At 47.6% G+C, this 27,644-nt stretch overlaps 1 protein-coding gene across 5 annotated transcripts in view; it reads left to right on the forward strand.

Moving 5' to 3' along the window:
• Positions 1 to 16,001: 16,001 nt before the first annotated feature.
• The window catches only part of LRGUK (leucine rich repeats and guanylate kinase domain containing), a 90,205-nt gene continuing 78,562 nt past the window's right edge, over positions 16,002 to 27,644 (forward strand). For 4 of the 5 annotated variants that reach the window (XM_029073837.2, XM_039913257.1, XM_039913258.1 and 1 more), the window contains exons 1-4: positions 16,002 to 16,268; positions 21,475 to 21,582; positions 23,787 to 23,868; positions 27,537 to 27,623. In XM_029073837.2, coding sequence (XP_028929670.1) covers positions 16,026 to 16,268; positions 21,475 to 21,582; positions 23,787 to 23,868; positions 27,537 to 27,623 — 520 coding nt within the window. In that variant the 5' untranslated portion in view covers positions 16,002 to 16,025. The remainder of the gene's footprint in view (positions 16,269 to 21,474; positions 21,583 to 23,786; positions 23,869 to 27,536; positions 27,624 to 27,644) is intronic. The other variant, XM_039913256.1, reaches the window with a different exon arrangement.

Below are 27,644 nucleotides of genomic sequence, written 5' to 3' on the forward strand. Positions count from 1 at the left end.
CAAAATAAATAGGGTAACGAAAATATATACAGTTGAGCGGACGAGTACAGTGCTGTGGGGATGGGAAGGGAGAGGTGGAGGAGCAGAGGGAAAAGGGGAAAATGAGGCTTTAGCTGCGGAGAGGTGAAGGGGGGATGGCAGAGGGAGTAGAGGGGGAAGAGGAGCTCAGTCTGGGAACGCCTCTTGGAGGAGGTGATTTTTAAGTAAGGTTTTGAAGAGGGAAAGAGAATCAGTTTGGCGGAGGTGAGGAGGGAGGGCGTTCCAGGACCGCGGGAGGACGTGACCCAGGGGTCGACGGCGGGATAGGTGAGACCGAGGGACGGCGAGGAGGTGGGCGGCAGAGGAGCGGAGCGTGCGGGGTGGGCGGTAGAAAGAGAGAAGGGAGGAGAGGTAGGAAGGGGCAAGGTGATGGAGAGCCTTGAAGCCTAGAGTGAGGAGTTTTTGTTTGGAGCGGAGGTCGATAGGCAACCACTGGAGTTGTTTAAGAAGGGGAGTGACATGCCCAGATCGTTTCTGCAGGAAGATGAGCCGGGCAGCGGAGTGAAGAATAGACCGGAGCGGGGCGAGAGAGGAGGAAGGGAGGTCAGAGAGAAGGCTGACACAGTAGTCTAGCCGGGATATAACGAGAGCCCGTAATAGTAAGGTAGCCGTTTGGGTGGAGAGGAAAGGGCGGATCTTGGCGATATTGTAGAGGTGAAACCGGCAGGTCTCGGTAACGGATAGGATGTGTGGGGTGAACGAGAGGGACGAGTCAAGGATGACACCGAGATTGCGGGCCTGCGGGACGGGAAGGATGGTCGTGCCATCCACGGTGATGGAGAAGTCTGGGAGCGGACCGGGCTTGGGAGGGAAGATGAGGAGCTCAGTCTTGCTCATGTTGAGTTTTAGGTGGCGGGCCGACATCCAGGTGGAGACGTCCCGGAGGCAGGAGGAGATGCGAGCCTGAAGGGAGGGGGAGAGGACAGGGGCGGAGATGTAGATCTGCGTGTCATCTGCGTAGAGATGGTAGTCAAAGCCGTGAAAGCGGATGAGTTCACCGAGGGAGTGAGTGTAAATGGAGAACAGAAGAGGGCCAAGAACTGACCCTTGAGGAACTCCAACAGTTAAAGGATGGGAGGGGGAGGAGGCTCCAGCGTAGGAGACCGAGAATGATCGGCCAGAGAGGTAAGAGGAGAACCAGGAGAGGACAGAGTCCGTGAAGCCAAGGTGAGATAAGGTATGGAGGAGGAGGGGATGGTCGACAGTGTCAAAGGCAGCAGAGAGGTCAAGGAGGATCAGAATGGAGTAGGAGCCATTGGATTTGGCAAGAAGGAGGTCATGGGTGACCTTAGAGAGAGCAGTCTCGGTAGAGTGGAGGGGACGGAAGCCAGATTGGAGGGGGTCTAGGAGAGAATGGGAGTTAAGGAATTCTAGGCATCGATTGTAGACGACTCGTTCTAAGATTTTGGAAAGGAAGGGTAGTAGGGAGATAGGACGATAACTGGAGGGGGAAGTGGGGTCAAGAGCGGGTTTTTTTAGGATGGGGGAGACGTGGGCGTGTTTGAAGGCAGAGGGGAAGGAGCCCTTGGAGATCGAGTGGTTAAAAATAGAAGTTAAGGAAGGGAGGAGGGCAGGGGCGATGGTTTTAAGAAGGTGAGAGGGAATGGGGTCCGAGGCGCAGGTGGAGGGGGTGGCACTTGCGAGGAGGGAGGAGATCTCCTCTGAGGATACTGCAGGGAAGGATGGGAAAGTAGGGGAGGGGGTTGTTGGGGGGGAGGGGAGAGGCGGAGGGGTGACTTTGGGGAGCTCAGGCCTGATCGTGTTGATTTTCGTGAGGAAATAGGTGGCCAGATCATTAGGGGTGAGAGATGGGGGAGGGGGAGGAACAGGGGGCCTAAGGAGAGAGTTAAAGGTCCGGAACAATCGGCGGGGGTGACGGGCGTGGGTGTCGATGGGTGACGGGGAGGAGAGGAGAAGAAGCTTTGCCTGGTGGAGGAGAGGGCAGAGTTAAGGCAGGAAAGGATAAATTTGAAGTGTGTGAGGTCGGCTCGGTGCTTGGACTTTCGCCAGCAGCGCTCAGCAGCTCGAGCATAGGAGCGTAGGAGGCGGACGGAGGAGGTGATCCGGGGCTGTGGGTTAGTGGAGCGAGAGCGGCGGAGGGAAAGGGGGGCGAGAGAGTCGAGATGAGTAGAGAGGGTGGAGTTGAGAGCGGAGACCTGATCGTCGAGAGTGGGAAGAGAGGACAGGGCGGCAAGGTGAGGAGAGATGCTATTGGAAGACGGATGGGATCGAGAGAGCGGAGGTCTCTGTGGGGCAGTAGCGAAGATTTGCAGGGGGAGGGAGTGTGAGAGATGAGGCAGGTGAGAAGGTTATGGTCAGAGAGAGGGATTTCAGAGTCGGTGAGTGAGGAGATAGTGCAGCGGTAGGAGATGACGAGATCGAGGGTGTGACCGAGTCGGTGAGTGGGCGCGGTATGGTGGAGGAGGAGGTCGGCAGAGTCGAGGAGGGATAGCAGGCGGGCGGCAGAGGAGTCGTCGGGTACATCCGTATGGATGTTGAAGTCTCCAAGGATCAGAGTGGGCAGAGAGAAGGAGAGGAGGAAGGTGAGAAAGGGGTCAAGGTGGTTGAAGAAGTCGGAGGTGGGACCGGGAGGGCGGTAGATGACGGCGACAAGTAACTGGAGTGGGTGGTAGAGGCGAATGATATGGGCTTCGAAGGAGGGGAAGGAGAGGGAGGGGGGAGGAGGGTCTTACTACTACTTTCCCCCTCCTCCATCTTCATCCTCTCCTCTCCCCACCCGCTCCGTCACCGCCAGAAAGGAGGAGTTCAGCTCCTGGTGGGAGGGAACCTGTTTCTCCCCAGCCTCACAGAGAGGGACGGGAAAGTTAAGGGATAGGGCAGGACAAGGAGGAGAAAAAGTGCAGTCCACTACAATTGAAAAGGAGAGATGCCAAGGGGAAGGACACGGTGTGAAGAGCCTTAAAGGTGAACAGGGGCTGTGCAAAGTGAAGGGTTTATCTCATTATCACATTAAAGAGTTTTATGCTCCTAGAAAGAAGAATCTGCTGCTTTCATGATTATCCCCTTGTTGGCTGATCTCCTCGAGAAAGTGGGGGGAGAGCAGGTTCCTGCTGCTTCCTAGGAAAAGTTCATAGTTCCTGCTCTCCCAATTTCAAAGGGGGAAATTGCAAGCTAATCAAACTGAAATGATTCGGAACCCCAAGGCCAACAAAAAGGGCAGCAGAAAGTGATTCCTTTAGCAGGTTGGAAACAAAATGCAGATGTTAAAACACTGAATTCTGCAAGTGAAAATTGCAAGCAATAGGCCTTCTCATTTCTCCTCTCCCCAACTTTATCCCCACCAACTATCACGTCAGCAGTTTGCACCAACCACTGAACCACCGGGGCACTTCTGTGCATACCCGAATATGTAGACTCACCTAAATATCCACTTTCCCTCTTCCTCCTACCTCTAATGAATTTTAGAGCCGTTATCTTCCTCAAAGGTTACTAACTCTATTGCATTTTTTCTCTAGACTATAAGCTCGTTGTGGGCGGGGAACATGTCTACCAACTCTGTTACAGTGTGCTCTCCCAAACGCTTAGTACAGTGCTCTGCACACAGTAAGCATTTGATCACTACCATTAGATCGATTCTGAAAGCTTCATGAGGGGCTGTGCACACTGTAAGTGTTCAGTAAATACTACTGATTGATTGTAAGGTCCTTTCATTCAATAGTATTTATTGAGCGCTTACTATGTGCAGAGCACTGTACTAAGCGCTTGGGATGAACAAGTCGGCAACAGATAGAGACGGTCCCTGCCGTTTGACGGGCTTACAGTCTAATCGGGTTTAATAGCAGGGGTTGAGTCTACCAATTCTATCGCGTTGTACTCGTCCAAGCGTTCAGTACGGTGCTCTGCAGGGAGTGTGCCTAATAAATAATAATGTTGGTATTTATTAAGCGCTTACTATGTGCCGAGCACTGTTCTAAGCGCTGGGGTAGACACAGGGGAATCAGGTTGTCCCACGTGGGGCTCACAGTCTTCATCCCCATTTTACAGATGAGGGAACTGAGGCACCGAGAAGTTAAGTGACTTGCCCACAGTCACACAGCCGACAAGTGGCAGAGCTGGGATTCGAACTCATGAGCCCTGACTCCTAAATACCATTGATTGATTAGGTAGAAAGGGATCGGGATGAGTAAACACCTAATCTCTCCCACCTTCATCACTCCTAAATCCCAGCTTGCAACCCGGAGAACTCAGACCCCGTTCTTACTCCCCAGCGCAGTGAGAAGGGACATGAAACAAAAAATAAACCTCCTGTCAATACTGTGGGATTAGAGCATAAGTGCATCAATTTTCATATCTGCTACGTGGATTTAAACAACTAATACTTTCTCTGGTTTATAAATGATAATAATAATTATGGTATTTGTATGTGTCAGACACGGTACTGAGCACTGGGGTGGTTACAAGCAAATCGGATTGGTCTCAGTCCCGGTCCCACGTGGGGCTCACAGTCTTAATCCTCATTTGACAGATGAGGTAGCTGAAGCCCAGAGAAGTGAAAAGACTTGCCCAAGGTCACACAGCAGACAAGTGATGGAGTTGGGATTAGAACCTATTACCTTCTGACTCCCAGGTCCGTGCTCTATTCACTGGGCGCGGCCATGTAGCTTCAGGGGAAAACACTTGGGGACTCACCCCATGCCGACAGCATTTATGTACTTATACTCCTTATCTTTAGTTGATTTTGATGTTTTCCCTTCTAGGCTAAAAGTTCCTTGAGGGGCGAGATCGTGTGTACCAACTCGTTTATATTGTACTCTCTCAGGCTTTTAACACAGTGCTCTCGGCTAACGGTAAGTGCTCGGTAAATACTGCTGTGTCTTATCTGATTATCTCATATCTATAGCCCAGTGCTTAATAAATTGCTTGGCATATAGTAAGTCCTTAAATATTATTACTGAGAAACATGAGAGACAGGCTTTCCAGCATGGCCACGGTAGGTGGTAGGGACTCAGGGCCTGCCATATAAATCGCTAGGCTCAAGATTAAAATGTCCCTCCCCTAGCGAGAGTCACTGAAATGGTCAGTGCCTTTCGGACTCTAACCGATGTCCCCACCCCACTTTTGCAAAAGTTCCAGCCAAGGTCCTTTCTCCTTCCTATTTTCTAGGTGTAATTTTTTCCTTTCCCCTCAGCTTCTCTTCCTCCCTCTCTATCCTACCCTTCCTTTGTATTTTTCTCTCTCCTCTTCTCTCCCTTCCCCCCATGCACACCATGCGACAGTCTTATTAGCCTTCTGTGCTGTTGAACATCAATGTCTCACTCCTTTCTGATCACAAAAATGAATTTGTCTTTGATGAACAAGAGGAAATTAGTAGCAGCTGATAAAGGAATTTTAATGACATTAAGACCTAATTACTATTCAGCTTAAAATTCAAACCCCTCCTTCTTCTACAAGTTCCTATCAATTCATCGGCAAAATCGAGTCACTGCCTCCAAAGACCTGAACACCTGATTCGCTGCCCTGTGTGTTTAATCCCAGGTGAAGGCATACCGTCTCTTCACTTTCGGTTTTTTTAAACACAATGAAAACGTGAAAGATTGTTCAGAATTTAGGCGGGAAGACTTGACGGGGTCTTGGAGAAATGCTTGGCCAGGGAGATGTAAATCAAATTTGGGTTTCCTTTTTTTATCCATTAAATGAATACTTGAAAAGGGGTTAGTGGGCAAGCTTGGAGGAGGTGTTTCCATTAGAACTGTGTTAAAGTTTGGTTTACATCTTCCTCCTGGCTGCTCTTTGATCCCTTTCCTGTTTAATTTGCTGGGGCAGGGCCTTTTTATTTTTGTTTCATGCATTTCTTTTCCCCAGTGGGGGCAAGAATTCATGACTGATCATTTTACCTTGAAATACCATAATATGAAGGAATTTAGGAGAAAGACTCTAAAATATTTTCTTAATGTCTTCACTTTGAACTTGGTCCTTTGGAAATTTGATTGGTAAGCAACAGAGCAAAGCTCTGCAGAGGCTGTCAATATTCATATCCTCCTAAGCCTCTCCAAACCCGTGTCTTAGTTTAGAAACACATCGGAACAAGGTGCCTAGAATAAAAATTAACCTAAGCGTGTATATAACCCCTGCTATTTTACATCTACAAAGCTGTTTACCAAGACTGCTCAATTAATCCTTCCTCAACACTGTCTCCCACAGGAATTAGAAAGGGGCTAGAAGAAAGAGCCGTGGATTAGGGTTCTGGAGGTTTGGATTTTGTTGCTGGCCCTACCGCCAAGGTATGCCCACTCTGTGTCTCAGCCTTCCCATCTGTAAAATGGGGGCAATACAGGTACCTACATTTACTTTGGGTGGTTAGCATGGGCAGGACAAATTGGTTGATAGAGAAGGGGCATAGTATTCCAGGGGCAACTGACGGCCTGGTAGCTGAGAGCCCGTCAATGGGCAGGGACTGTCTCTATCTGTTGCCGACTTGTACATTCCAAGCGCTCAGTACAGTGCTCTGCACATAGTAAGCGCTCAGTAAATACTATTGAATGAATGAATGTTGGTTTCTGGAACTGAGACGACTGGAGGAATAAACAGAGGTCAGAGGTTCAGGCCCCAAAGCTTTCTTGCAGTCGTCTCCTTCTCCCATTTTGTCACTGCTTCTCCTTGCTTTATTCTCACTGGTGGCTTTTACTGTAGGGAAGCAGTGTGGCCTAGTGGATAGAGCAGGGGCCTGGGAGTCAGGAAGACCTGGGATCTAATCCTTGCTGCGCCTCTTTGCTGTGTGACCTTGGGCAAGCTGTGTAACTTCTCTGTGCCCCAGTTACCTCATCTGTCAAATAGGGATTAAGGCTGTGAGCCCCATTTGGGACGGGACTGTGTCCAACCCGATTTGCTTGTATCGATCCCAGCGCTTAGTACAGTGTCTGGCACATACAAATATCATAAGTATTATGGTATTTCACAATCCAGAAGAGAAGGTATTTAATCTCTTTTTGGCAGATGAGGAAACTGAGGCATAGGGAAGTTATGTGACTTGCCCAAGGTCACACAGCAGCCAAGTGGCTGAGCCAGGGTTAGACCCGGGTCCTCTGACTCCCCGGGCCACACTGCTTCTCTTGGGTTGTGAGTACCATAGTGCTTAGGTGACACAGAAGTGGGAAATAGCAGTTGGAGCAAGGATATCGAATTGGAAAATTAGAGATTAGTCAAGGAAGGCCTTCTGGGGGAGATGGGATTTCAGAAGGGCCTAGAAGAGCAGTGGTCCGCAGGGAGGAAGGAAGGGGACGAGTGAGCCAAGAGGTCGGTAGCGAAAGAGATGAAAATGAGACACAGCGTATAGCTGTTTTCTCTGTTTCTCTAGTTCGTAATGAATTTAGTGGTGCAGAGAAGACATATTCATCACTCCTGTAACTGCCACATAGCATGATGTGTCAAATTGGAGTCCTGGAATAAAATAAAACCAATTTTGAAATAAAATAATCCAGTTGAGCATGGTAATTCAAACATAAATCCCTTGACACACAGATCTATCGGTGATGAACGAAAAGGATGAGGAGCTAAGGAAGAGCTTATTTTCCCCCATTTTAACAGTTAATGATTGCTGTTTTCTAGAATCCCTGGGGCTGGAGGGCCTCTAATTCACTGTGCAGTGGAGGAATGTTCACAAATGGGTCTCTAGCATTTCGGGGGGTGGGCTTTGGGGTGGGGGGAAGGGTTAGGTAGTGGGGGGTGGGGGTATCCCACACTGCTTTTTTCTATCGAGTTTTCAGTGTCTGATCTTTAATATGAAATAAACGTGCCGGATCTTCCAGCTGCCAGCCCAGAGCCCTTTCTTATTTCCACAGGTGCAGTGGCCTTTCAGAAGCCCATAAAGTTAATTTAATTCCAGTAGCCCACCCCCACAGGAGCTAGGGGTCCTGAAGGAATCATTTGATTTAGAAAGAATGACTAGACAGCCTTTCCCTTTTCCCCTGCCAGACTGAACAGATGGGATTGTGTGTGTTGTGTGTGTGTATGCACACGTATTTGTGTGTTCCCAAAGTTTTTAATACTCCCTTCTCCTGTTTGCAGCCTCACAAATCCCAAGAAAGGATACAGTGTTTTCCAGATGGTGGGAAATAAACTCAAGAAGACCTCCATTCCGTGAACTCATTAGCCCCAGCTGGCTGGACTCCAAGCCCAGTAGCAGCCACTGTAAATATTTTTGGGCACTACCCTTTTTCTGACACAAATTCCCTGCAGGACTTCCTTCCTTTCTACCTTACACTCATTTGCCCATGTCACTATTAATTTGATTGCTGGCATGCCTCCGGCTCTCCGATTTTGGCTTTAGCCGGGACAAATATATGTAGGGATTAGATGCTGAGACAAGTGTAAGTTCAGTTCAGCGGGCTTTTCTGAGCAAGAGAAGCCAGAACAGCAGTTCATAAAATCACCACAGAGTAGGCTCTTAGATGGACTACGTCCTTTTTCCTTGGGTTTATAACAGGCAGGTGAAACTGATTTTTAAGGATGAGCCTCTTGGGCAGTGGTGCGGCTGTACACGGGCTGCATTTTGAAAGAGAGAGAGGAGCTCTCAGGTATTCCCTGACACTTCTGTCGACAGCACCCTCAAGCTCCCCCGATGATCTTCACTTCAGTCAGCTGGTGCCGCAGCTGGAGACAGAGTCCGGGAGCCTGGAGGCCTCTCTCCGACCCTCTCCCCTCTCCTGCCCCAGCTGAAGGGAGCAACTCCCCAGCGTCCTGGAGACCACCTTCGGAGTGGGTCCCGTAAGCCCCGACCCGCAGGTCGTGGTGGTCGCCCTTTCAGCCTGAAGCCTGAAACCTCCCAGCAGCCTCCTGTTTCCCCAGCCTGATTTAGAACTTGTGTAAGCTCTTAAAAGTTAAGGAACAGAGCAAAAAGATGGGCCTACATTTGAATGTCGACAAAACAAAGATCACGGCAACTGGGAGTTTTAGCGTATCTGCAGTGGGTGGAGAGAAGATAGAAAGAGTTGACGGTTTTTCTCTCCCGGGATCGATAATCGATAATAAAGGAACTAGTAGGAAAGAAATACGCCAAAGATTAATGTTAGGAAGACTTGCTATGAAGAGCCTGGAAAAAGTCATGAAATATGCTGATGTAACAATTGCCACAGAAATACAAATGGTCAATTCTGTGGTGCTTCCAGTGACAATGTATGGATCCAAAAGTGAAACGGTGAAAAAACAGGATAGAAAGAACATCGATACTTTTGAAATGTGGTGTTGGAGAAGGCTTTTGCAAATACCATGGACTGCTCGAAAAACAAACAAATGGATTTTGGAGCAAATTAAGCCCAAGTGTGTCTTTGGAAGGCCAAATGACTCGTCTTAGATTAGCATATTTTGGACACATCATCAGGAGGACTGATTATCTGGAGAAGACACTAAAGCTAGAAAAGTCCAGGGAAAATGTGAAAGGGGCAGACCAGCAGCTAGATGGATGGAGACCACAACAACGATAACGGAAGAACCGTTAGACTACAGATTATGGCAGAAGACAGGACGTTCTGGAGAAAATCTATCCATAGAGTCTCTATGAATCGGAACCGACTCGACGGCACTTGATAATAATAATAAGGTCTTAGAGCTGCCCGTCTGGGACCTTACTACTGTCCCCATTCTAAACTCCGTAAGAGGAGCTATGGCTGAATCCACCCTACGTAGAGTGAACCAGATTCAGGATTGGTCCAAAAGCAGGTTAGTCCCCTCTCTCTTGGTTGGGTTTTGTGCCCCTCAAGTCCCTAACCTGACTTAGACCAGGACGGGGGTGTGTGGCTTCTGGAATGAGTAAAGTGCAAAGTTCTGCAGTGCTGCCTTCATATAATATAATAGCATATATCAGTATAATGGTGTTATTAAATATTATAGGCTTAACTATAATAGCAATATATGAGTCGTCTTAATAAGTATAGCAGTATTGATAGCAAATAAACTACTACGGACTCCAAGTTTGTTCTTTTTTTTTTTTGCTTTCCCAGGTTTCTCACTATCTGCAACCAGCGGCTCTAGGACCAATCCCCATTTAATTGCCAATATTTTGTACGCCGGTAGAGAGGGTACCGTGCCCTTCACACAGTAAGTGCAGTAAATACGATTGACTGATTGATTGAGAGTATCACTCAGTAGTGTACAAACTGGATCTGGGCAATAGTGGGATAAGCCAAGTCTCCTTTTACGATCTCGAAGGAGCAGGGAGGGAGGCTCCCGGGGAAGCCTGGCTTCCTGGGTGTGGGGAGGAGAGCATAGATTTAACGTTTTCCATTCTATTCCTTCACTCTCTGCAAAGGTCACTTCCCTGCTGCACCCTCTCTGCATGAAAATAAAAATGAATTGCCCAGGAAGGGTGATGTCACTTGCAACTGATTGACCTGCGGGCCCAGAGTGATACCGTGGTGCCGTCCTGGCTGTGACGCGATAACTCGGAGAAGGGCGCTCCTCGGAGGAGGGATCCGGAGGTGGCGTTTATGGGGAGGGGGAGAAGGACAGGGAGGCTTCACGGTCAGAGGGGGGCCCGGATCTGCCTTCCGGATCCGACCTTCCGGATCTGTCCGGAAGTAGCTGTCTGGTGACGCTCCACTGCTCCCAAAACAACTGCCCTTGACCTGCATCTGCCCTGCGCTTCTGCTCCTTCCCCCCTCCACTCTGATTCTCCTGCTTGGATAGGATCCCGTTCACCTGATTGGCAGTAACTGCCCAGTGGAGAAACAAGGCAGGGGAAATGGGAGAATTCTAAATGTCATCTGTCACACGGGGGCTTGCTAACTTCCGAAAGGTTGGCCAAGTCATGAGAAAAAATGGATGTTTCATCCATTTAAAGTTCAATATGTCTGCGTTCTCCTCTCTGAAGTGTGAACTCCCTGCTGGCATGAGCCATCTCTCCCGAAGTTTACTGTACCTCACGCGCCATAACATGGAAAGCACTCAGAAAGCGGTTATTCTAATTTCCGAGAGTCCTGGCTCAGTTTCCCACTTGCCCAGCCTTGACTCCTTTTTGACTCTCAATTTCCCCGGTTGTCAAAGAAGGGAAAAATTATTGGCTCACCCAAGCCAGACAGTTCAAAAGAGAAACCATTTCATCAAGCGGTAGTTGGATATGAGCAATGGGCAAGCAGTTTCGGCGTGTTGTAGTTAGCGATCCTGGATGGTGAGACATCAGCAGTGTGCTCCTGTCATTCTTTTGCAGCTCTAATTTCTTGATAAATGTCCTAGAACCAAAAAGGGCGAGGAAGGCCTGATGGACCTTTTATTAGTCTTTTCCATCATTTTCTCCTGTCCAAGTAAACAGTAATGGGAAAGCAGGACATATGATATTAAACCTGTCCCCAGATATCCAGGTCTTTGATATATTGTCTTTGGCAATACTTACTTTGCTTGACATTCCAATAAAACTATTGAAGCTGAAATTGAAAAATTGGAACAGAAATTGAATTGCATTTCGGTGGTGCTTGCTCCTTTCTAGTCCCCGCTTGCTAGACACACACGATCTATGGGGAGGGAGCGGAAAAAAAAAAACCTACTTTGGTATCACCCTACTGGGAAACTCTGTAAGTAAGCAGAGGGAGCTTAGCAGGCAGGGAGACAGTCTCATTATGGCCTTCACATTTATGACTAGCAAGATAATGAAGGAAGGAAATTCTGAAAGCTTTATTGCAGCCCTAATGTTTCCCTCAAGCCCCAGGAAAGATAATAGTCCAATGGATGGTGTCCTTAAGGATTTCATTCCTCCCTTGTCAGCTAGTGCTTTCAGATATCATCCTGTTGGCGCAGTTGCTGTGAGGGAAAGATATGGCAAAGGCAATGGGAAGGAAGGGGCCTTCTTATTTGAGGTGAAAATGCTCTGTGGATAGGAAATACCCGGGGAGGTCTCATCACCCTCAGAACAGTCCTAATTATGTTGCATTTTGTTCCAGATAGAACTTTCCCTCCGAGAGTCATTGCCCTGGAATTTGGGGAACGGAAAATCACATTTGGCAAGTGACGAGTGCCTCTTCCAATCAGGCAGAGGATTTCAGAAGATTGGAAGGAGGGAACAGATGCGGTGAAGAGAATCCAAATGGCACCAAACTTAGGCAAGACCCTTGACCGTGGTGAGTCGAACTCGTGGGCTGCATCGGACCTGCTGAGAGGTTCTCTGCGATCCACGGGACCCCTGGTCAGAGGGGAGGAAGCAGGAGGACGGTGCAGTGGAGGTGCTCTTACTTAGCCTCTGGCAGAGCTTGGCTCCCGGCTTCTTTTTGGGGTCGCATCTACTGTTGCCCCTCGCCAGGGTTCAGGGAGTTCCACGGTCACTCTGCCTGCAGTCTCCCTGTAGTAATAGCAGCAGTCCCTTCAAGGCTCGGGGAAGAAGCCGGGCTGCTCTGCAGAAATGGGGCCATGGCATAAATCCCAGCTCCCCGGGGTGATGGCTACCAAAGCGGTCTGCACGGGACTCCTAGCCTCTCGACTTACGGCTCTAACGATGCCCGCAGTATCCCTTCAGGGTGAAAAAGGCCCTACATGGAGACTTTCTGGTCCATTTCCTTGAAACTGACCACGTCCCCAACCCCGATCCCCCCAAAATGCCTGACCCTCTTTCATCCCGTACTCAAAATGGAAATTTAATCACACGTGGGATAGGGTTATCTCTGCTGCGCCTCTTTTCGGTTGCTGTTGTCTGAGAGGAAACTCGTCTGCGTGGACGTGTGTGTTCGTGTGTGTTGTGCATGAGTGTGCCCATGTGTGGGGGTGGAGGAGGGAGCGGAGGAGACATTGAGACCGTGTGGGATTCTCTACTGTTTTTCTTTCTCTGTCCCTGCTTAGGTCTCTGGTTCCACATCGGTGCCTCTCATCTGTCTCTGTGTCTCTCTCTCCTTGTCTTTCTCTGTCTCTTATTTCTGGTTTTGAGTCCTTTTATGTCCCTGTCCCTTATTCCGATTTTCTCTCTCGCTCCTTCTCCTTCTGCCTTCTCCCCCATAATCTTGGAACATCTCTCTAGCCTTTCTCCCTGCCTGTTCACATTGTAGCTACAGGAAAATAGGATAGCTCTATTAACCTATTTCACTTTTCATCCATTTAACAATCCATCAAGTCGTTAAGAATTTTTACCAAAAGAAAGTATTTATTCGCAACATTTTCAAAGTAAGGCTTGAAATGTCACCTCCACAAGAATGTGTTGGACGTGCTTGATTTATAGGCCACAAATAGGTTACTGGAGATTTTTATGACCAGCGTGAACTGAGCAGGACGTTTTGTGTTTATTTCTCCAGATTATTAAGCAATGTCCACGTGTCCAAACTGAAAACCTATCTACCGCAGCGCTTAGAACAGTGCTTGGCACCTAGTAAGTGTTTAACAAATGCTATCATTATTCATTATCATTAAAATAATCGTTATTGTTATTATCATCAGTGTTATTATCCTTATTATGACCTTTGACATTTGATATTGGCCCCGCCCCCAATTCCACAGCACTTATGTCCATATCTTTAAATTATATATTATAAATTATTTATGTTAATATCCATCTCCCCATCTAGGCTGTAAACTCATCTTGGGCAGGAAACACGTCTTCTAGTTCTGTTGGATTGTGCTCTCCCAAGCACTTACCGGCTCGTGTACGGGAAGGAATGTGTCTGTTTATCGTTAGATCGTCCTCTCCTACGTGATTAGTATAGTGCTCAGCAGACAGGGAGCACCCAATAAATACGGTTGAAGGAATGCGCTGCATATAATAGGTGCTCCATAAATATGATTATTTTTCACTTGGGATGAAGCACTGCGAGGTTCTTCCCTCCTACAGGATGAAAGCAGCTAGTAAAGTAGATTTGTCCAAGCAGTGTGCCCTGGCGGATGGAGCCTGGGCTGGGAGTCAGAAGGTCGTGGGTTCAAGTCCTGGCTGTGCCGCTTGTCTGCTGTGTGACCTTGGGCAAGTCACTTCACTTCTCTGGGCCTGAGGTTCCCTCCTGGGGATCGAGGCTGTGAGCTCCACGTAGGACAGGGACAGTGGCCAACCCAATTTGCTTATATCTCTTCCCCTCTTCAAAACCCTACTGAGAGCTCACCTCCTCCAGGAGGCCTTCCCAGACTGAACCCTCCTTTTCCCTCTGCTCCTCCTCCCCTCCCCATCGCCCCGACTCCCTCCCTCTGCTCTACCCCCTTCCCCTCCCCACGGCCCTTGTGTATATTTGTACTTATTTATTTTATTAATGATGTGCATTTATCTATGGTTCTATTTATCTATTTTGATGGTATCGATGCCTACTCGTTTTGTTCTGCTGTCCGTCTCTCCCTTCTAGACTGTGAACCCGTAGTTGGGTAGGGATTGTCTATCTCTGTTGCCGAACTGTACTTCCCAAGCGCTCAGTACAGTGCTCTGCACAGTACGCGCTTAATAAATACGATTGAATGAATGAATATCCACGCCTGTGCTTAGCACAGTGCCTGGCACCTGTTAAGCGCTTAACAAATACCATTAGTATTTTGATGATGATGTTATACTGTACTCTCCCCGGCGCTTAGTACAGTGCTTCGCACAAACTAAGCGCTTAAATTCCATAATTATGATGATAATGACCTGCTGTAGTAATAATAATAATGCTATTTGTCCATTCATTCATTCAATCGTATTTATTGAATGCTTACCGTGTGCAGAGCACCGTACTAAGTGCTTGGAATTTGTTAAGCGCTTCCTAAGTCGCAAGCACCGTTCTAAGCGCCGGGGTAGATACAAGGTGTCCCACTTGAGGCTCGCAGTCTTAATCGATGAGGGAACCGAGGCCCAGAGAAGTTAAGCGGCTGCCCAGGGTCCCACAGCAGGCAGGTGGCGGGGTGGGATCAGAACCCACGTCCTCTGATTCCCAGGCTCGGGCTCTTGCCCACTGAACGAGGCCAGTTTTCCCAAGCGCTCGGTCCAGTTCGCCCAAGAAATACGATTGCCGTTGTTGGGCAGGGGTGGTCTCTCTCTGTGGCCGAATTGTCCATTCGAAGCGTCCGATGCTCTGCACACAGTAAGCGCTCGATGAATGGGATCTGAACGTCTATTTTGTTAATGAAGTGTCCATCCCCTTGATTCTGTTTATCGTGTTTATGTTGTCTTGTTTTTGTCCGTCCGCCTCCCCCGATTCGACCGTCAGCTCATCACTGGGCAGGGATCGTCTCTATCTGTTGCCCAATTGTCTATGAGAAGCAGCGTGGCTCAGTGGCAAGAGCCCGGGCTCGGGAGTCAGGGGTCATGGGTTCGAATCTCCCCCCTCCCACTTGGCCGCCGGGGGGCAGGTCACTTCCCTGGGCCTCAGTTCCCTCATCTGTAAAATGGGGATGAAGACTGGGAGCCTCCCGTGGGACAACCTGTTGACCCCGTATCTCCCCCAGCGCTTAGAACGGTGCTCGGCACAGAGTAAGCGCTTCACAAATACCAACGTTATTATTATCATTATTCCAAGCGCTTAGTCCAGTGCTCTGCACGTAGTCAACGCTTAACAAATACCACCCTTATTATTATTATTCCAAGCCCTCGGTCCAGTGCTCTGCACAGAGTAAGCAACAAATACATAATAATAATAACGTTGGTATCTGTTAAGCGCCTCCTCTGTGCCGAGCACCGTTCTGAGCGCCGGGGGAGATACAGGGTCATCAGGTGGTCCCACGGGAGGCTCCCAGTTAATCCCCATTTTCCAGATGAGGGAACTGAGGCCCAGTGAGGTGACTGGCCCACAGTCACCCAGCTGCCAAGTGGCGGAGGCGGCATTCGAACCCACGCCCCGTGACTCCCAAGCCCGGGCTCTTGCCACCGAGCCACGCATATTACACTACTTGCGGAAACGTAGTAAATCAACAGATGCTACCGACCGACCGACCGACCGATGCCCGGCCGAGGGGGGGGGGGGGGGGGCGGGGGGATGTCCTACTCCCATTCCCGAAATCCCTCGCGGCGGCCCCGTCTCCCGGGCGACGGCGGCGTCCCGTCTCCCGGGCGACGGCGGCTCCCCGTCTCCCGGGCGACGGCCGGTACCCCGGGCCCCCTTGGGGCGATGTGGTGGGCGTCGGGCCGGGCCGGCCGGCCCCCCGACGACGGGGACGCGATGTCGGTGTCGCTTTTGTGCCCGGCGGGGCCGCGGCTGCGGAGCGGCGGCTCCGCCTCCGTCCTCCGGCCGCGGGGCTCGGCGCAGTCGGCCCGGCTGTGGGAGGCCGAGCCCGAACTGGAAGAGGAGGAGGAGGAGGAGGAGGAGGAGGAGTCGTCGTCCGAGTCCGAGGAGGAGATGCCGGCCATCGAGGTGCCTCCCCGTCCCCCCCCGGGACCGGGCTTCGGGGTCCCCTCCTCCCCGCCCCCTCCAAGGGCCCCCTTCGCCCGCCTCACTTCACCCCCCTTCCTCCTGCATCCTCCTCCTTTTCATGAGTTCAGCTCACTGTGGCCACCGTTCGAATTTGCCGGCTTCCCTCCTCCCTGGCCCCCCGCTTGCTCTCAGGCCCTCTTCCTCCAGCCCCGGTTCTCCCCCGGATGATCCCTTCTAACAACTCCCCCGTTTCCGTGCTCCTTCTTGGCTCTTCACTCTCTGTTGTTTCTCAACCTCCCCGACCTCGCCTCAAGGCCCTAAATTCCCCCATCACCTCTCCTTCCCTCCAACCCCTGAACCGCCCCCTCACGAACCCCTTTTTCCACCCACCTCAGTAGGGTCCCCCTGTTCCAATTTACTCCCGTTCCCTCTCCCTCGTTTTCCTCTTCCGATCTATTTTCCCAACTTATTGGCTCAGTGGAAAGAGCACGGGCTTTGGAGGCAGGGCTCATGAGTTCGAATCCCAGCTCTGCCACTTGTCGGCTGTGTGACCGTGGGCAAGTCACTTCACTTCTCTGGGCCTCAGTTCCCTCATCTGTAAAATGGGGATGAAGACTGTGAGCCCCAGGTGGGACGACCTGATTCCCCTGTGTCTGCCCCAGCGCTTAGAACAGTGCTCGGCACATAGTAAGCGCTTAACAAATACCAACAATATATATAACTTATCTTCGTCTTCCTTCTCGTCGCAACCGCGATGACCGCTTCTCCCGCACTCTTAATAATTGGGGTCTTCAAGTGCGCGCTGTGGGGCCAACGCTGTGCGTGACGCTAAGGTAGAAGCAGTGGGTGTAGCGAATCTATTGAGTGTTTACTATATTCAGAGTGCTGCCCTAAGCATTTGCCACACGGTAGAGTTGGTGGACGTGTTCCCTGCCCACAAGGAGCGGACAGTCTAGAGGGAGAGACAGACATGAATATTACGTGTATATTATTATAGAGAAGCATTATGTAAGCATTGTAGAGAAGCAGCGTGGCTCAGTGGAAAGAGCGTGGGCTTTGGAGTCAGAGGTCATGAGTTCGAATCCCAGCTCTGCCACTTGTCAGCTGTGTGACTGTGGGCAAGTCGCTTCACTTCTCTGGGCCTCAGTTCCCTCATCTGTAAAATGGGGATGAAGACTGCGAGCCCCGCGTGGGACAACCTGATTCCCCTGTGTCTCACCCAGCGCTTAGAACAGTGCTCGGCACATAGTAGGCGCTTAACAAATACCAACATTATTATTATTACAGGTCTTGCTACTCTGTTGTATTCTCACGAGTGCTTAGTAAAGCCCGCCGCATATACCGAGCACTCACTAAAGCACCGAGAAGCCTAGTGGATCGAGCCCGGCCTTGGGAGTCAGAAGGACCTAGGTTCCAGTCCCTGCTCTGCCGTTTATCCGTTGTGTGACCTCGGGCAGTCACGTAATTTCTCTGTGCCTCAGTTACCTCATCTGTAAAATGGGGATTAAGACTGTGAGTCCCATGTGGAACGGGCGCCCTGCCATCCGATTAGCCCGTATCTACCCCAGTGCTTAGTACGGTACCTAGCGCACAGTAAGTCCTCAACAGGTACCATAAAAAAATACCGTCGACCGATTAAAAAAAAAATACGGCTAGGTACGTAAGTGCCGTGAGGCTGAGGATGGGGCGAATAAAGAATGCAAATCCAAGCATAGAGGTGAAACAGTGTGAGCAAGTCAAATGACTGAATTCTTGTCACCATCTCCTGAACTGCCATCTTCTCTCAGGTATCTTGCTCACCGCATATTCCCTTTTTCCTATACTTTTTGGTAACCGGAGCTGACCTCACAAGGATGTTGAGGGCAGAATAAAATGGTTCATATAAAATTCCCACGTGCAAGGTTATGTGTCGACGGTATGGCAAATAATGGGGATGGGGATATCGATGCTCTGTTTACCCATTCTCATTTCAATGTTTGAAAGTAGATCTGGTGACATTCTTCCTTTCCTTCTTAATCTATTGAGGCTGAAGGGGAAACACCTGTAATCAATAAATGTTTGCAGTGATCTGCTCAAAAACGTAGAGCTTCAAAGGCTAGTTTGCAATGAATCTGAGTGAGGTCAGCCCTATTCATGAATAGGCAGGGAATGACTTTTTCCTCTCACCCTTCCTCCTGCATTTTCTTCTGTTTTACATTCCTTAATATTTGAACAGGCAATGTTGTTTTTGAGGCTTTGAAAAGTTTGTGTGGTTTCCACCTCCCTCTTCTGTAATTCCCTCTCCCCACCACCCCAGAGGAATTTCACAAATGAATCACTAGGTTACATTATTATTGTAATTAGCAGGTGTTCTTGTTCCAAGGGGTTCATTAGCTGCAATGTTTACCTGGCTCTTGCACCCCAGTAGAAGCTGAGTGTTTGACTCGTCCTTCGTTTCGGGATTATTGGGCGCCTGTGGAATCGTTTCTAAATTTCTATAATTCACTCCATTTATTGATCAACTTCTGATCAAGGAGTATTAGCATAATGTTTGCTCTGTTTAAACTTTATCGAAGGACTCAAATATCAGTAAAGGAGATTAAAAGTAAATTAAAAACCTCTTAGCTCAGGGATAGGATAGGCAGATCCTTTCCCATGAATGCCATTGTTAGGCACTGAGATGTCAGAAGAAACACAAAACAGTTTCGAGTGCAGCACTTTTCTATCTGATATCTGTAGTTCTTATATAATGTAAATAATCAGTTCATTCTTTTTTTCATCATCTTCATGATCTCCCTCTCAAGAATTCAGTGCAAAATAAAAAGAAGGGGTCACTCATCTCTTATCCTTTACCCTAGAGATGCCCTGCCAGTGATTAAAACTCAGGGTGCAGAGTTTAGAATTCCAGATTTCCTAATCTAGGATTGGTGGGAAGCTCTGTGGAAAGACTTAGTCTTTTGAAAGCCCAGACCCAGAAATTTGAGTTCGGGACTATCGTAGCTAATCGGGTAGCATTGTGAGTGGCCAGATGAAGTTTAAAGGATCGGGAGAAATAACGTTGCCTGGCGTCTAGTTGGAAGAAAGCTATTTTTAGATAGAAAGGGGCACACTGGCCTCGGTTTGAAGCCGATGTCCCGATTATGCTAGTCATTTGGCAGTCGCCATGCAGAAGCCAGCGTCTGTGCCATAGGAGCCCATCTTCTTTCTTCTGTTGCCTTAGGCCGCTAACGAATTCCAGGTGTGGGCCGAATTTTCCAGTGTCCCTCAGCAGGACAGATCCCAGACAGAAGCGTCTGACAGGTTGATTTTTGTCCTTGGGTGACAATTTGCCCTCGTTTGTCTCAAATCATGGTTCTCTTTCCTTCCTGAAGTCATTAATGATAATAATAACAATGGTAATAATGTTGATGGTATTTATTAAGCACTTAATAAATGTCAAATACCACGGTAAGCACTGCGATGATCAGTGGTATTTATTGAACGCTTACCATGTGCAGAGTTCATTTCTAAGCGGAGAGTACGGTACAACAGAATTAGCAGTCGTGTTCCCTGCCCATAATGAGCTGATAAGTACAAGACAGATTCGATCCAGGTCCCGTCCCACACTGGGGTCACCCTCCAGGAAAGAAGAACGGGAATTTTATCCCCATTTTGTAGACGAGGAAACTGAAGCCCAGAGAACTTGAATGATTTACCCAAGGTCACCCAGCAGACAGGGCTAGAGCTAGAAACTAGGTTTTCCGACTCCCAGTTCTGTGCCTTTTCCACTTGGCCGTGCTTCAGAACTAGGTTGCGGAATGAACTAGGAGAGGAGGAATCCTAGGACTTAGTCCTATAAAACCCATTTGTCTCCAACATGAGGAGAGTTTAAGGGCATTTATCTTTTGAGGTGATTCACTCTGTTTCCGTGATTCCCCCTGCAGGAGGGCCAGTGGCAGTTTATGGCAGACCAGCTCAACCTGGTGAAAATCTCTTGTGGGCTGGCAGTATTTTGGTGCTTATCTGCTAGACCGCAGTGCCCGCCCCCCCATTCAGCGTCATCCTGAAATCTCATCTTCTATATCTAGCCTTCCCTGATTAGTCTGAGGACCCCCAAGTCATACAAACCTACTCCAGCATTTGGGCACTTTTTTATACCCATCCCGAGCATTTTTGTATCTATGCTAATTGCATATTCAGTCCCTTCCTTTGATTACTGTTTCTGTAAATATTTTTATGTCTACCTTCCCCAGTAGAGTATAAGCTCCCTGTAGGCGGGGAATGTCTCCCAAACACTTCTTATCGTGGACTGTGGTGATGATGATGATGATGATGATGATGATGATGGTATTTGGTAAGCGCTTACGCTGTGCTCAGTGGATGCTCAGAAAGTACTACTTATACCACTACTAATGATGGTATTTGTTAAGAGACTACTATGTGCCAAGCACTGTTAATAATAATAATGATGATATTTGTTAAGTGCTTACTCTGTGCACAGCACTGCTCTAAGCTCTGTGCTCAGTGGATGCTCAGAGAGTACTACTATTACCACTACTAATGATGGTATTTGTTAAGAGACTACTATGTGCCAAGCACTGTTAATAATAATAATAATGATATTTGTTAAGTGCTTACTATATGCCGAGCACTGCTGTAAGCGCTGGGTTAGATACAGGTTAATCCGTTTGGACAAAAATCCCTGTCCCCCATGAGTCTCACAGTCTGAATAGAAGAGAATAGGATTTAATCCCCATTTTAATAATAATAATAATGATGATGGTATTTGTTAAGCCCTTACTAATGTGCCAAGCACCATTCTAAGCCTGGGGTAGACACAGGGTTATCAGGTTGTCCCACGTAGGGCTCACAATCTTCATCCCCATTTTACAGATGAGGGAACTGAGGCCCAGAGAAGTGAAGTGACTTGCCCCGCGTCGCCCAGCAGGCACGTGGCAGAGCTAGGATTAGAATCCAGTTCCTCCGACTCGCAGGCTCTTGCTCTTTCCACTAGGCCACCAGTGCTTCTCCATCATTACTCCTCCTCCTACTGAAACCATGGGATCCAGTGCTAGATCCTACAAGAAGTATTCAGGCCCCTTAATCAGCAGTATTAATTGAGTGTCTACTATGTGCGGAGCACTGTACTAAGTGCCTGGGAGAGCACAATGCAACAGAGTTGGTAGAGGCTTCCCCCGCTCACCGCCCACTTCTGCAGCTTTACCTCTTTGCTGCTTTTGTTTTCCAGGAACACTTTGATGGCATCCTAAGGGAAGATGCAGTAGCCGAAGCCCTCCACAAATTAGGACGCTCGGCCCAGGGTACCGAGCAGGTCTACCTCAATCTTTCACTGTCGGTGAGTACAACAAGCCCCCATTTGCTCACTGGGCTAAATGACACCCTTAAATGACCCGTTGCACCCAAACCCAGGTACTGATGGGTTAGCGTCAGCGTCCCTTCGGTTTTCTCCGTTGCTCCGAAGTTCGGAGTAGCCGGGAGGCAATCTTGGTAGAAATTAGTGACATTTCAGATCCTTCCCAAAGCCTGACTTTTAGGGATTTCGTGCCTAAATCTAGTGCCCGCAGCCCCATCCCTTCCTTCCTCTTCCCCTTGCAGTTTAGCATCTTTATTGCCAATATCCTCTTTTGCAGCAACCTATTTTCAGTGGCCAAATGTAACATTCTCGGGCCTCTAAGTGAGCCTGAAGCAAGGCCTCCTCCTAGCCGGTAAAGACATTAGCAGGCTTCTCTCACCTGTTTGGAAAAAAGAAACTTCAGGGAGGAGGAGGGGTGATTAATCAACCAGTCAATCAGAGGTATCTATGAGCTCTTCTGAAAAATGTTTTCAGTTGAAATAGCCTGTAAATGAGGCCAAGGTGTATCTTTCAGCCGACAGCCAAATAATTTGTGAGTCTGGATCCGAAGGGAGGGATGAGGACGTTAAACGCCTCATTACATCGTAAACTCCTCAAAGACAGGGACCCGGTCTCTTTTACTTTTATTGTCTGCTCTCAAGTGTCTAGTACGGTGTTCTGCCCACAGGGACTCAATAAATGTTGGTGGTAATGATGATTTAGAGGTGGACCTCTGAATGGTCTGCCCTGCTGCCAATTAGCGGTGGAACTTTAAACAAGTCATGCAAGTCATGTAAACAGCAGTAAAGCACGGGCCTGGGAATCAAAAGGTCATGAGTTCTAATCCCCGCTCCACCACTTGTCTGCTGTGTAACCTTGGACAAGTCCCTTAACTTTTCTGTGCCTCAGTTACCTCGTCTGTAAATGGGAATTGAGTCTGTGAGCCCCGCGGGGACTGTGTCCAATTGCTCGTATCCCCCCCAGCGCTTAATACAGTGCCTGGCACATAGTAAGTGCTTAACAAATATCACAGTTAATTATTCTTTTTAATGTTGTTAATAAACTCAGTTAATCCAACAGTACTATTTATTGAGCACCTTCTATTCTGTGTAGAGCACTGAATTAATTTAATCACCTCAGAAGTTGGGAGAAGAATTTACTTATGTGCCAGTGCTCATGGACTTCTGAGATAAAGGAAAGGCAGACGTAGAAACGCAAACTATTACATTTTATACATCAGTCAACAGTATTTATCAGATGCTGTTAATGTGCAGATCCCTATGTAGGGTAAGGTAGGATATGTAATTCTTGCCACCAAAATATTGCCACTAGAGACCTTCTCAAATCAACATTCCAATTGGATTCACAATTTTGTGCCTTAAATTGATCAGTAAAAATGATCCTTTAAATCCAATTTCATCTAGGTGAGCCTAAAGCTTAACTTATTCAGCCACTGAATTTCTCTTATATGGTATACTGAAAATTGATTTATTTCAAGCCTTAATATCCTGCTTTGCTGAATAATCTCTCCTTTGGTTGGTTGGTTCGTTTAATGGTCTCAACTCTAGCCATGTTAGTGGCCCTCATAATGTAGCAGATCTTCCTATTTGGATATTCTGATTACATTTCCATACTGCACTGATTCCTGCCATCTCACGAGATGGGCACCAGATTTCTCTCAACCTTTCCGAGTACCAGAGGTCACTATTCACAGGAAGTAAATTAGTCAAAATCGGGCTATGCTAGCCTTTCTCCAGAATCGTCCCTCTGCTGTCATGGCTGGTTAAGAACTCCCTGTCTCCTTTTCCCAATCTGTTTGCCTCCCTTTTGCCCCTCATGCCAACTTCTTTTTTAACTCCTTTACTTAAGATTTGGCTGATTTTGCTGCCCAAGAGGCCAGGCTGAAGATCTCCCAGAGTCATCTCTGTCTTTCTCCTGCTTCCTTTCTCTCTTGCTGAAAACCCCAGTTTTGTTGCTATGGGATGGCATTTTGTTGCTGAAGCTTTTTGGCCTTGATTTATCCGATTAGCTGGTTTTAGCCCGTGGGTCCCTTTTATTTCTCATCAGATCCTGGCAGTCTCATTTCCGGCGTCAACTAGAGGAGACTCTTGGTCCCTGTCTGACAGATATTCTTCCCTGGGGTTCCAAGGAACCCGATTTGTGACCACCAAAGTAATATTTAAGTCTTTTAACTTTTATTTTCTCAGGCTTGTGATTTAAGTGACATTAGCATTCTCTGTGGATATGTTCATCTGGAGAAGCTGGAACTTTCGTTCAATAAAATTAATGGTATGTAATAGGCATTCTAGTAGATTTATGGAACACGTAGTTGTTAAAATCAAAAATGTATTATCCACTGTGCTGCATAATTTTAATACAACAAACTTTGGTTTAGATGTTAATGATACCACAATCCATTACTAAATTATGACACTGTCATTGATTTCTCAGCTAAGCAATCAAAAAGGTGGAAAAAAGTCATCTGTTTTACTCTTTCAAAGTGCTCAAGACAAAACCACAGCACAGTCCTGCAGTATGATTGTGTAACAACCTTCAATTAGCTGAAACCAGATGGAATATTTCAAATTATTTTCTCCTTTCAGCGAAATTGATTGTTTCATTTCCATTTCTTCCCTAAGGTTGGATGATTCTCTTTCGTGACTTTCCTACCCCTTTCATTCTTTGACTCATTCAATCGCATTTATTGAGCACTTGTTTTCTGCAAAGCACTGTACTACGCTCTTGAGAGAGTACAATATAACAGGCACTTCTCTGCTCACAAGCTCACAGTCTAGAAGGGGAAAGAGACAATATACATAAATTAATAAATAAATAAATTACGGAGATATACAGATATATATACGTCTGTGCTGCGGGGATGGGAGGAGGATCAATGAAGGGAGGAAGTCAAGGTGACGTAGAAGGGAGTGGGAGAAGAGGAGGGCTTAGTCGGGGAAGGCTTCTTGGAGGAGATGTGCTTTCAAAAAGGCTTTGAAATGGGGAGAGCAATTATCTGTCTGATATGAGGAGGGAGGGCGTTCCGGGCCAGAGGTAAGATGTGGGCCAGAGATCTGCGCCGACATAGACAAGATCAAGGTACAGTGAGAAAGTTAGCATTAAAGGAATGGAGTATGTGGTCCGGGTTGTAGTAGAGTAACGAGGTGTCGTAGGAGGGGACAAGGCAGTTAAGTGCTTTAAAGCCAATGGTGAGGAGTTTTTGTTTGATGCCGAGGCGGACGGACAACCACTGAAGTTTCTTGGGGAGTGGGGAAACGCGGTCTGAACGTTTCCGGAGGAAAACGATCCCGACAGCAGAATGGAGTGTGGACTGGAGTGGGGAGAGACAGGAGGCAGGGAGGTCAACAAGGAGGCTGATGGAATAATCAAGGTGGGATAGGATAAGTGCCACTTGTCAACTGTGTGACTGTGGGCAAGTCGCTCAACTTCTCTGTGCCTCAGTTATCTCAACTGTAAAATGGGGATGAAGACTGTGAGCCCTACGTGGGACAACCTGATGACCTTGTATATAACTATGTGCTTGGCACATAGTAAGTGCTTAACAAATAACATTATTATTATTATAAGTGCTTGCATTAATATGGTAACAGTTTGGAAGGGGAGGATGGGGAGGCTTTTAGTGATGTTACGAAGGTAGTAATAACTACCACTCATAACCCTTGCGGTGTAATCGCTCACTCCCTTTCTTTTTTAATGGGTGCTGTCCATCCATGGGTCCGTCTTCTTGTCGGTGTACATTTTATTCCTTGATTCCAAGGGGTGTTTTTCAAAACAGTGGCAAATGCCTAAAGTGGTATTTCTAATCATGGCAGTAGAGTTGTCCTTTGATTTGAAAATGATATGCTGCTGCGGTTGAGACTCCATCCTATAGCAACATGGCTTAGTGGAAAGAGCACCGGCTTGGGAGTCAGAGATCGTGGGTTCGAATTCCGGCCGCCACTTGTCAGCTGTGTGACTGGGGGGCAAATCATTTAACTTCTCTGTGCCTTAGTTACCTCATCTGTAAAATGGGGATGAAGACTGTGAGCCCCACGTGGGACAACCTGATAACTTTGTATCCAACCCAGCGCTTAGAACAGCGCTTGGCATATAGCAAGTGTTTAACATATACCATCATCATTATTAATATTATCCACAAGAGAGTGTGTTTTACAGAGATAATCTCTTACACACCTGCTTGCTTTGACCTTATAAATACACTAGTGCTCCTTTTCAGGCCCCGTGCCATTTGCTCAGAGACCAGTGGGTAGAAGGAAAAGATGCGTTCTGATTCTGTTGTGAAATACTCTCCCGTCTGCCCAGTATAGTCCTCTGCACCTAGCAAGTGCTCAAAAAATACCACTGATTGATGGTCGATGGGTGTTCTCCGCAGCAGGACTTGCACTTGAATTGTATATGCAGTATATTGCGAGATCGCTGGTCAGAAGAAAGGACGCGGTACGTGGTCACAGTACTAGGCTCTCAGCCACTCGTAAACCATATTAAGGGTGGCTTGGATGGGCTTGGCGGGGAAGGAAAATGTAGCATCCACAGCAGAAGGTTATCTTTATGTGTCCTTAGGGTGGAGTGGATTGTTAGTTCTGACTAGATCTTTTTAGGCACACCTGCAGGCAGAAAAAAGATGTCATTAGTAGCATCACCTTTGAAAATGGACGGCCGTGCTAGATATAGCTGTCTCGGAATAGTCCAGTCCACTCGCAAGGATGTAATTACCATTTCAACCCCAGCGTAATGCAAATCTGCTTCTTCATTGTTCGTTTTGCAGTCATCCCCCCACGTCCCCCTTCAGTCTTGCATTTCCAATTGATACCCTAACCATTTCTAGAGCGTTTTGCCTTCTCAAATTTTAAAAAGGAATTTTAATCTCATCTTTCTTGAAGGTCTCCCTTCATCCATGTTGCTAATGTGATTCTTCTTGCGGTCTTTTTTATCCCTTTTCTCCCATCATTCACATTTGTTTTTCTACACCACTACTATTTTTCCTGCCTTTATTTTCAAGTCAAAATCTCAGTTCACTAATGGATCATTTTTCAGTTTGAGGAAGAGAAACAGCATAGCCTAGTGGATAAAGCACAAGCCTAGGAGCCAGAGGACCTGAGTTCTACTTCTGGCTCTGCCATTTGCCTGCTCTGTGGTATTGGGCAAGACACTTAACGTTTATGTGCCTGTTTCCTCAACTGCAAAATGAGGATCCAATGCCTGTTCTCCCTTCTACGTAGACTGTGACTCCCATCTGGGACAGGGATTCTGTCTGACCTAATTAAATTGGTTCTATTCCAGCGCTTAGAGCAGTGGTTGACACGTAGTAAGCGCTTAGCAAATGCCATAAAAACTGAAGCAAAACAAAACATATGAAGCTTCTTCTCAAATTTCCTTGCTCCTCTCATCTCTCTCCCCTTGGTTTCTCTCTGACTCCATTTTCTGACTCTTTCCGTATTGTCCATTTTTCCTTTATGGAAAAATTTGTCTCTCTTTTCGTGGACCGAATGATAATCCACGTCTCACTCGTGCGATCATCCTAAAAATTGATTCCTTCTTTAAAGAACATTTGAATGGAAGATTTTAAACATCCACAAACATTCACCTACAAAATTTAACTTTCATTTGGCACCTTGAATACATTAATAGTCCTGTCTACATCATATTGAGAGCATTTTGGGGAGGAGCTGTACCTTTGACATACCCATGGACTGTTTTACTCCCAAGCTCTACCCTCACTCATGATGGGGACAAGTGCATGTACGCACACATTCACTCACTCACTCGCACCATCTTTATACTCACTTGCTCCCTTGAAAGAAGTGATACTAAACCCCATAGAATTTGGTCGTGCTGCTTGTAAAGCCACTCGGGAAACCTACAGAAAACAACACGGATTTCCCCAGAAGCCAAATTCGATCTGTTCTTCTGTTGAGGAAAATCTATGATGATTTTTTTAGGCACCCAAGAGATTCTCAAAGCAGCATGGGAAAACTCCAGAAATTTTCGAGCAGTATTTTGTTTTGTTTTGTTTTCCCTAGAGAGAGGTAAGTGGATTATTCATGATT

This window comes from Ornithorhynchus anatinus, chromosome 10 (assembly GCF_004115215.2).
Source record: "Ornithorhynchus anatinus isolate Pmale09 chromosome 10, mOrnAna1.pri.v4, whole genome shotgun sequence".
Lineage (NCBI taxonomy): Eukaryota > Metazoa > Chordata > Mammalia > Monotremata > Ornithorhynchidae > Ornithorhynchus > Ornithorhynchus anatinus.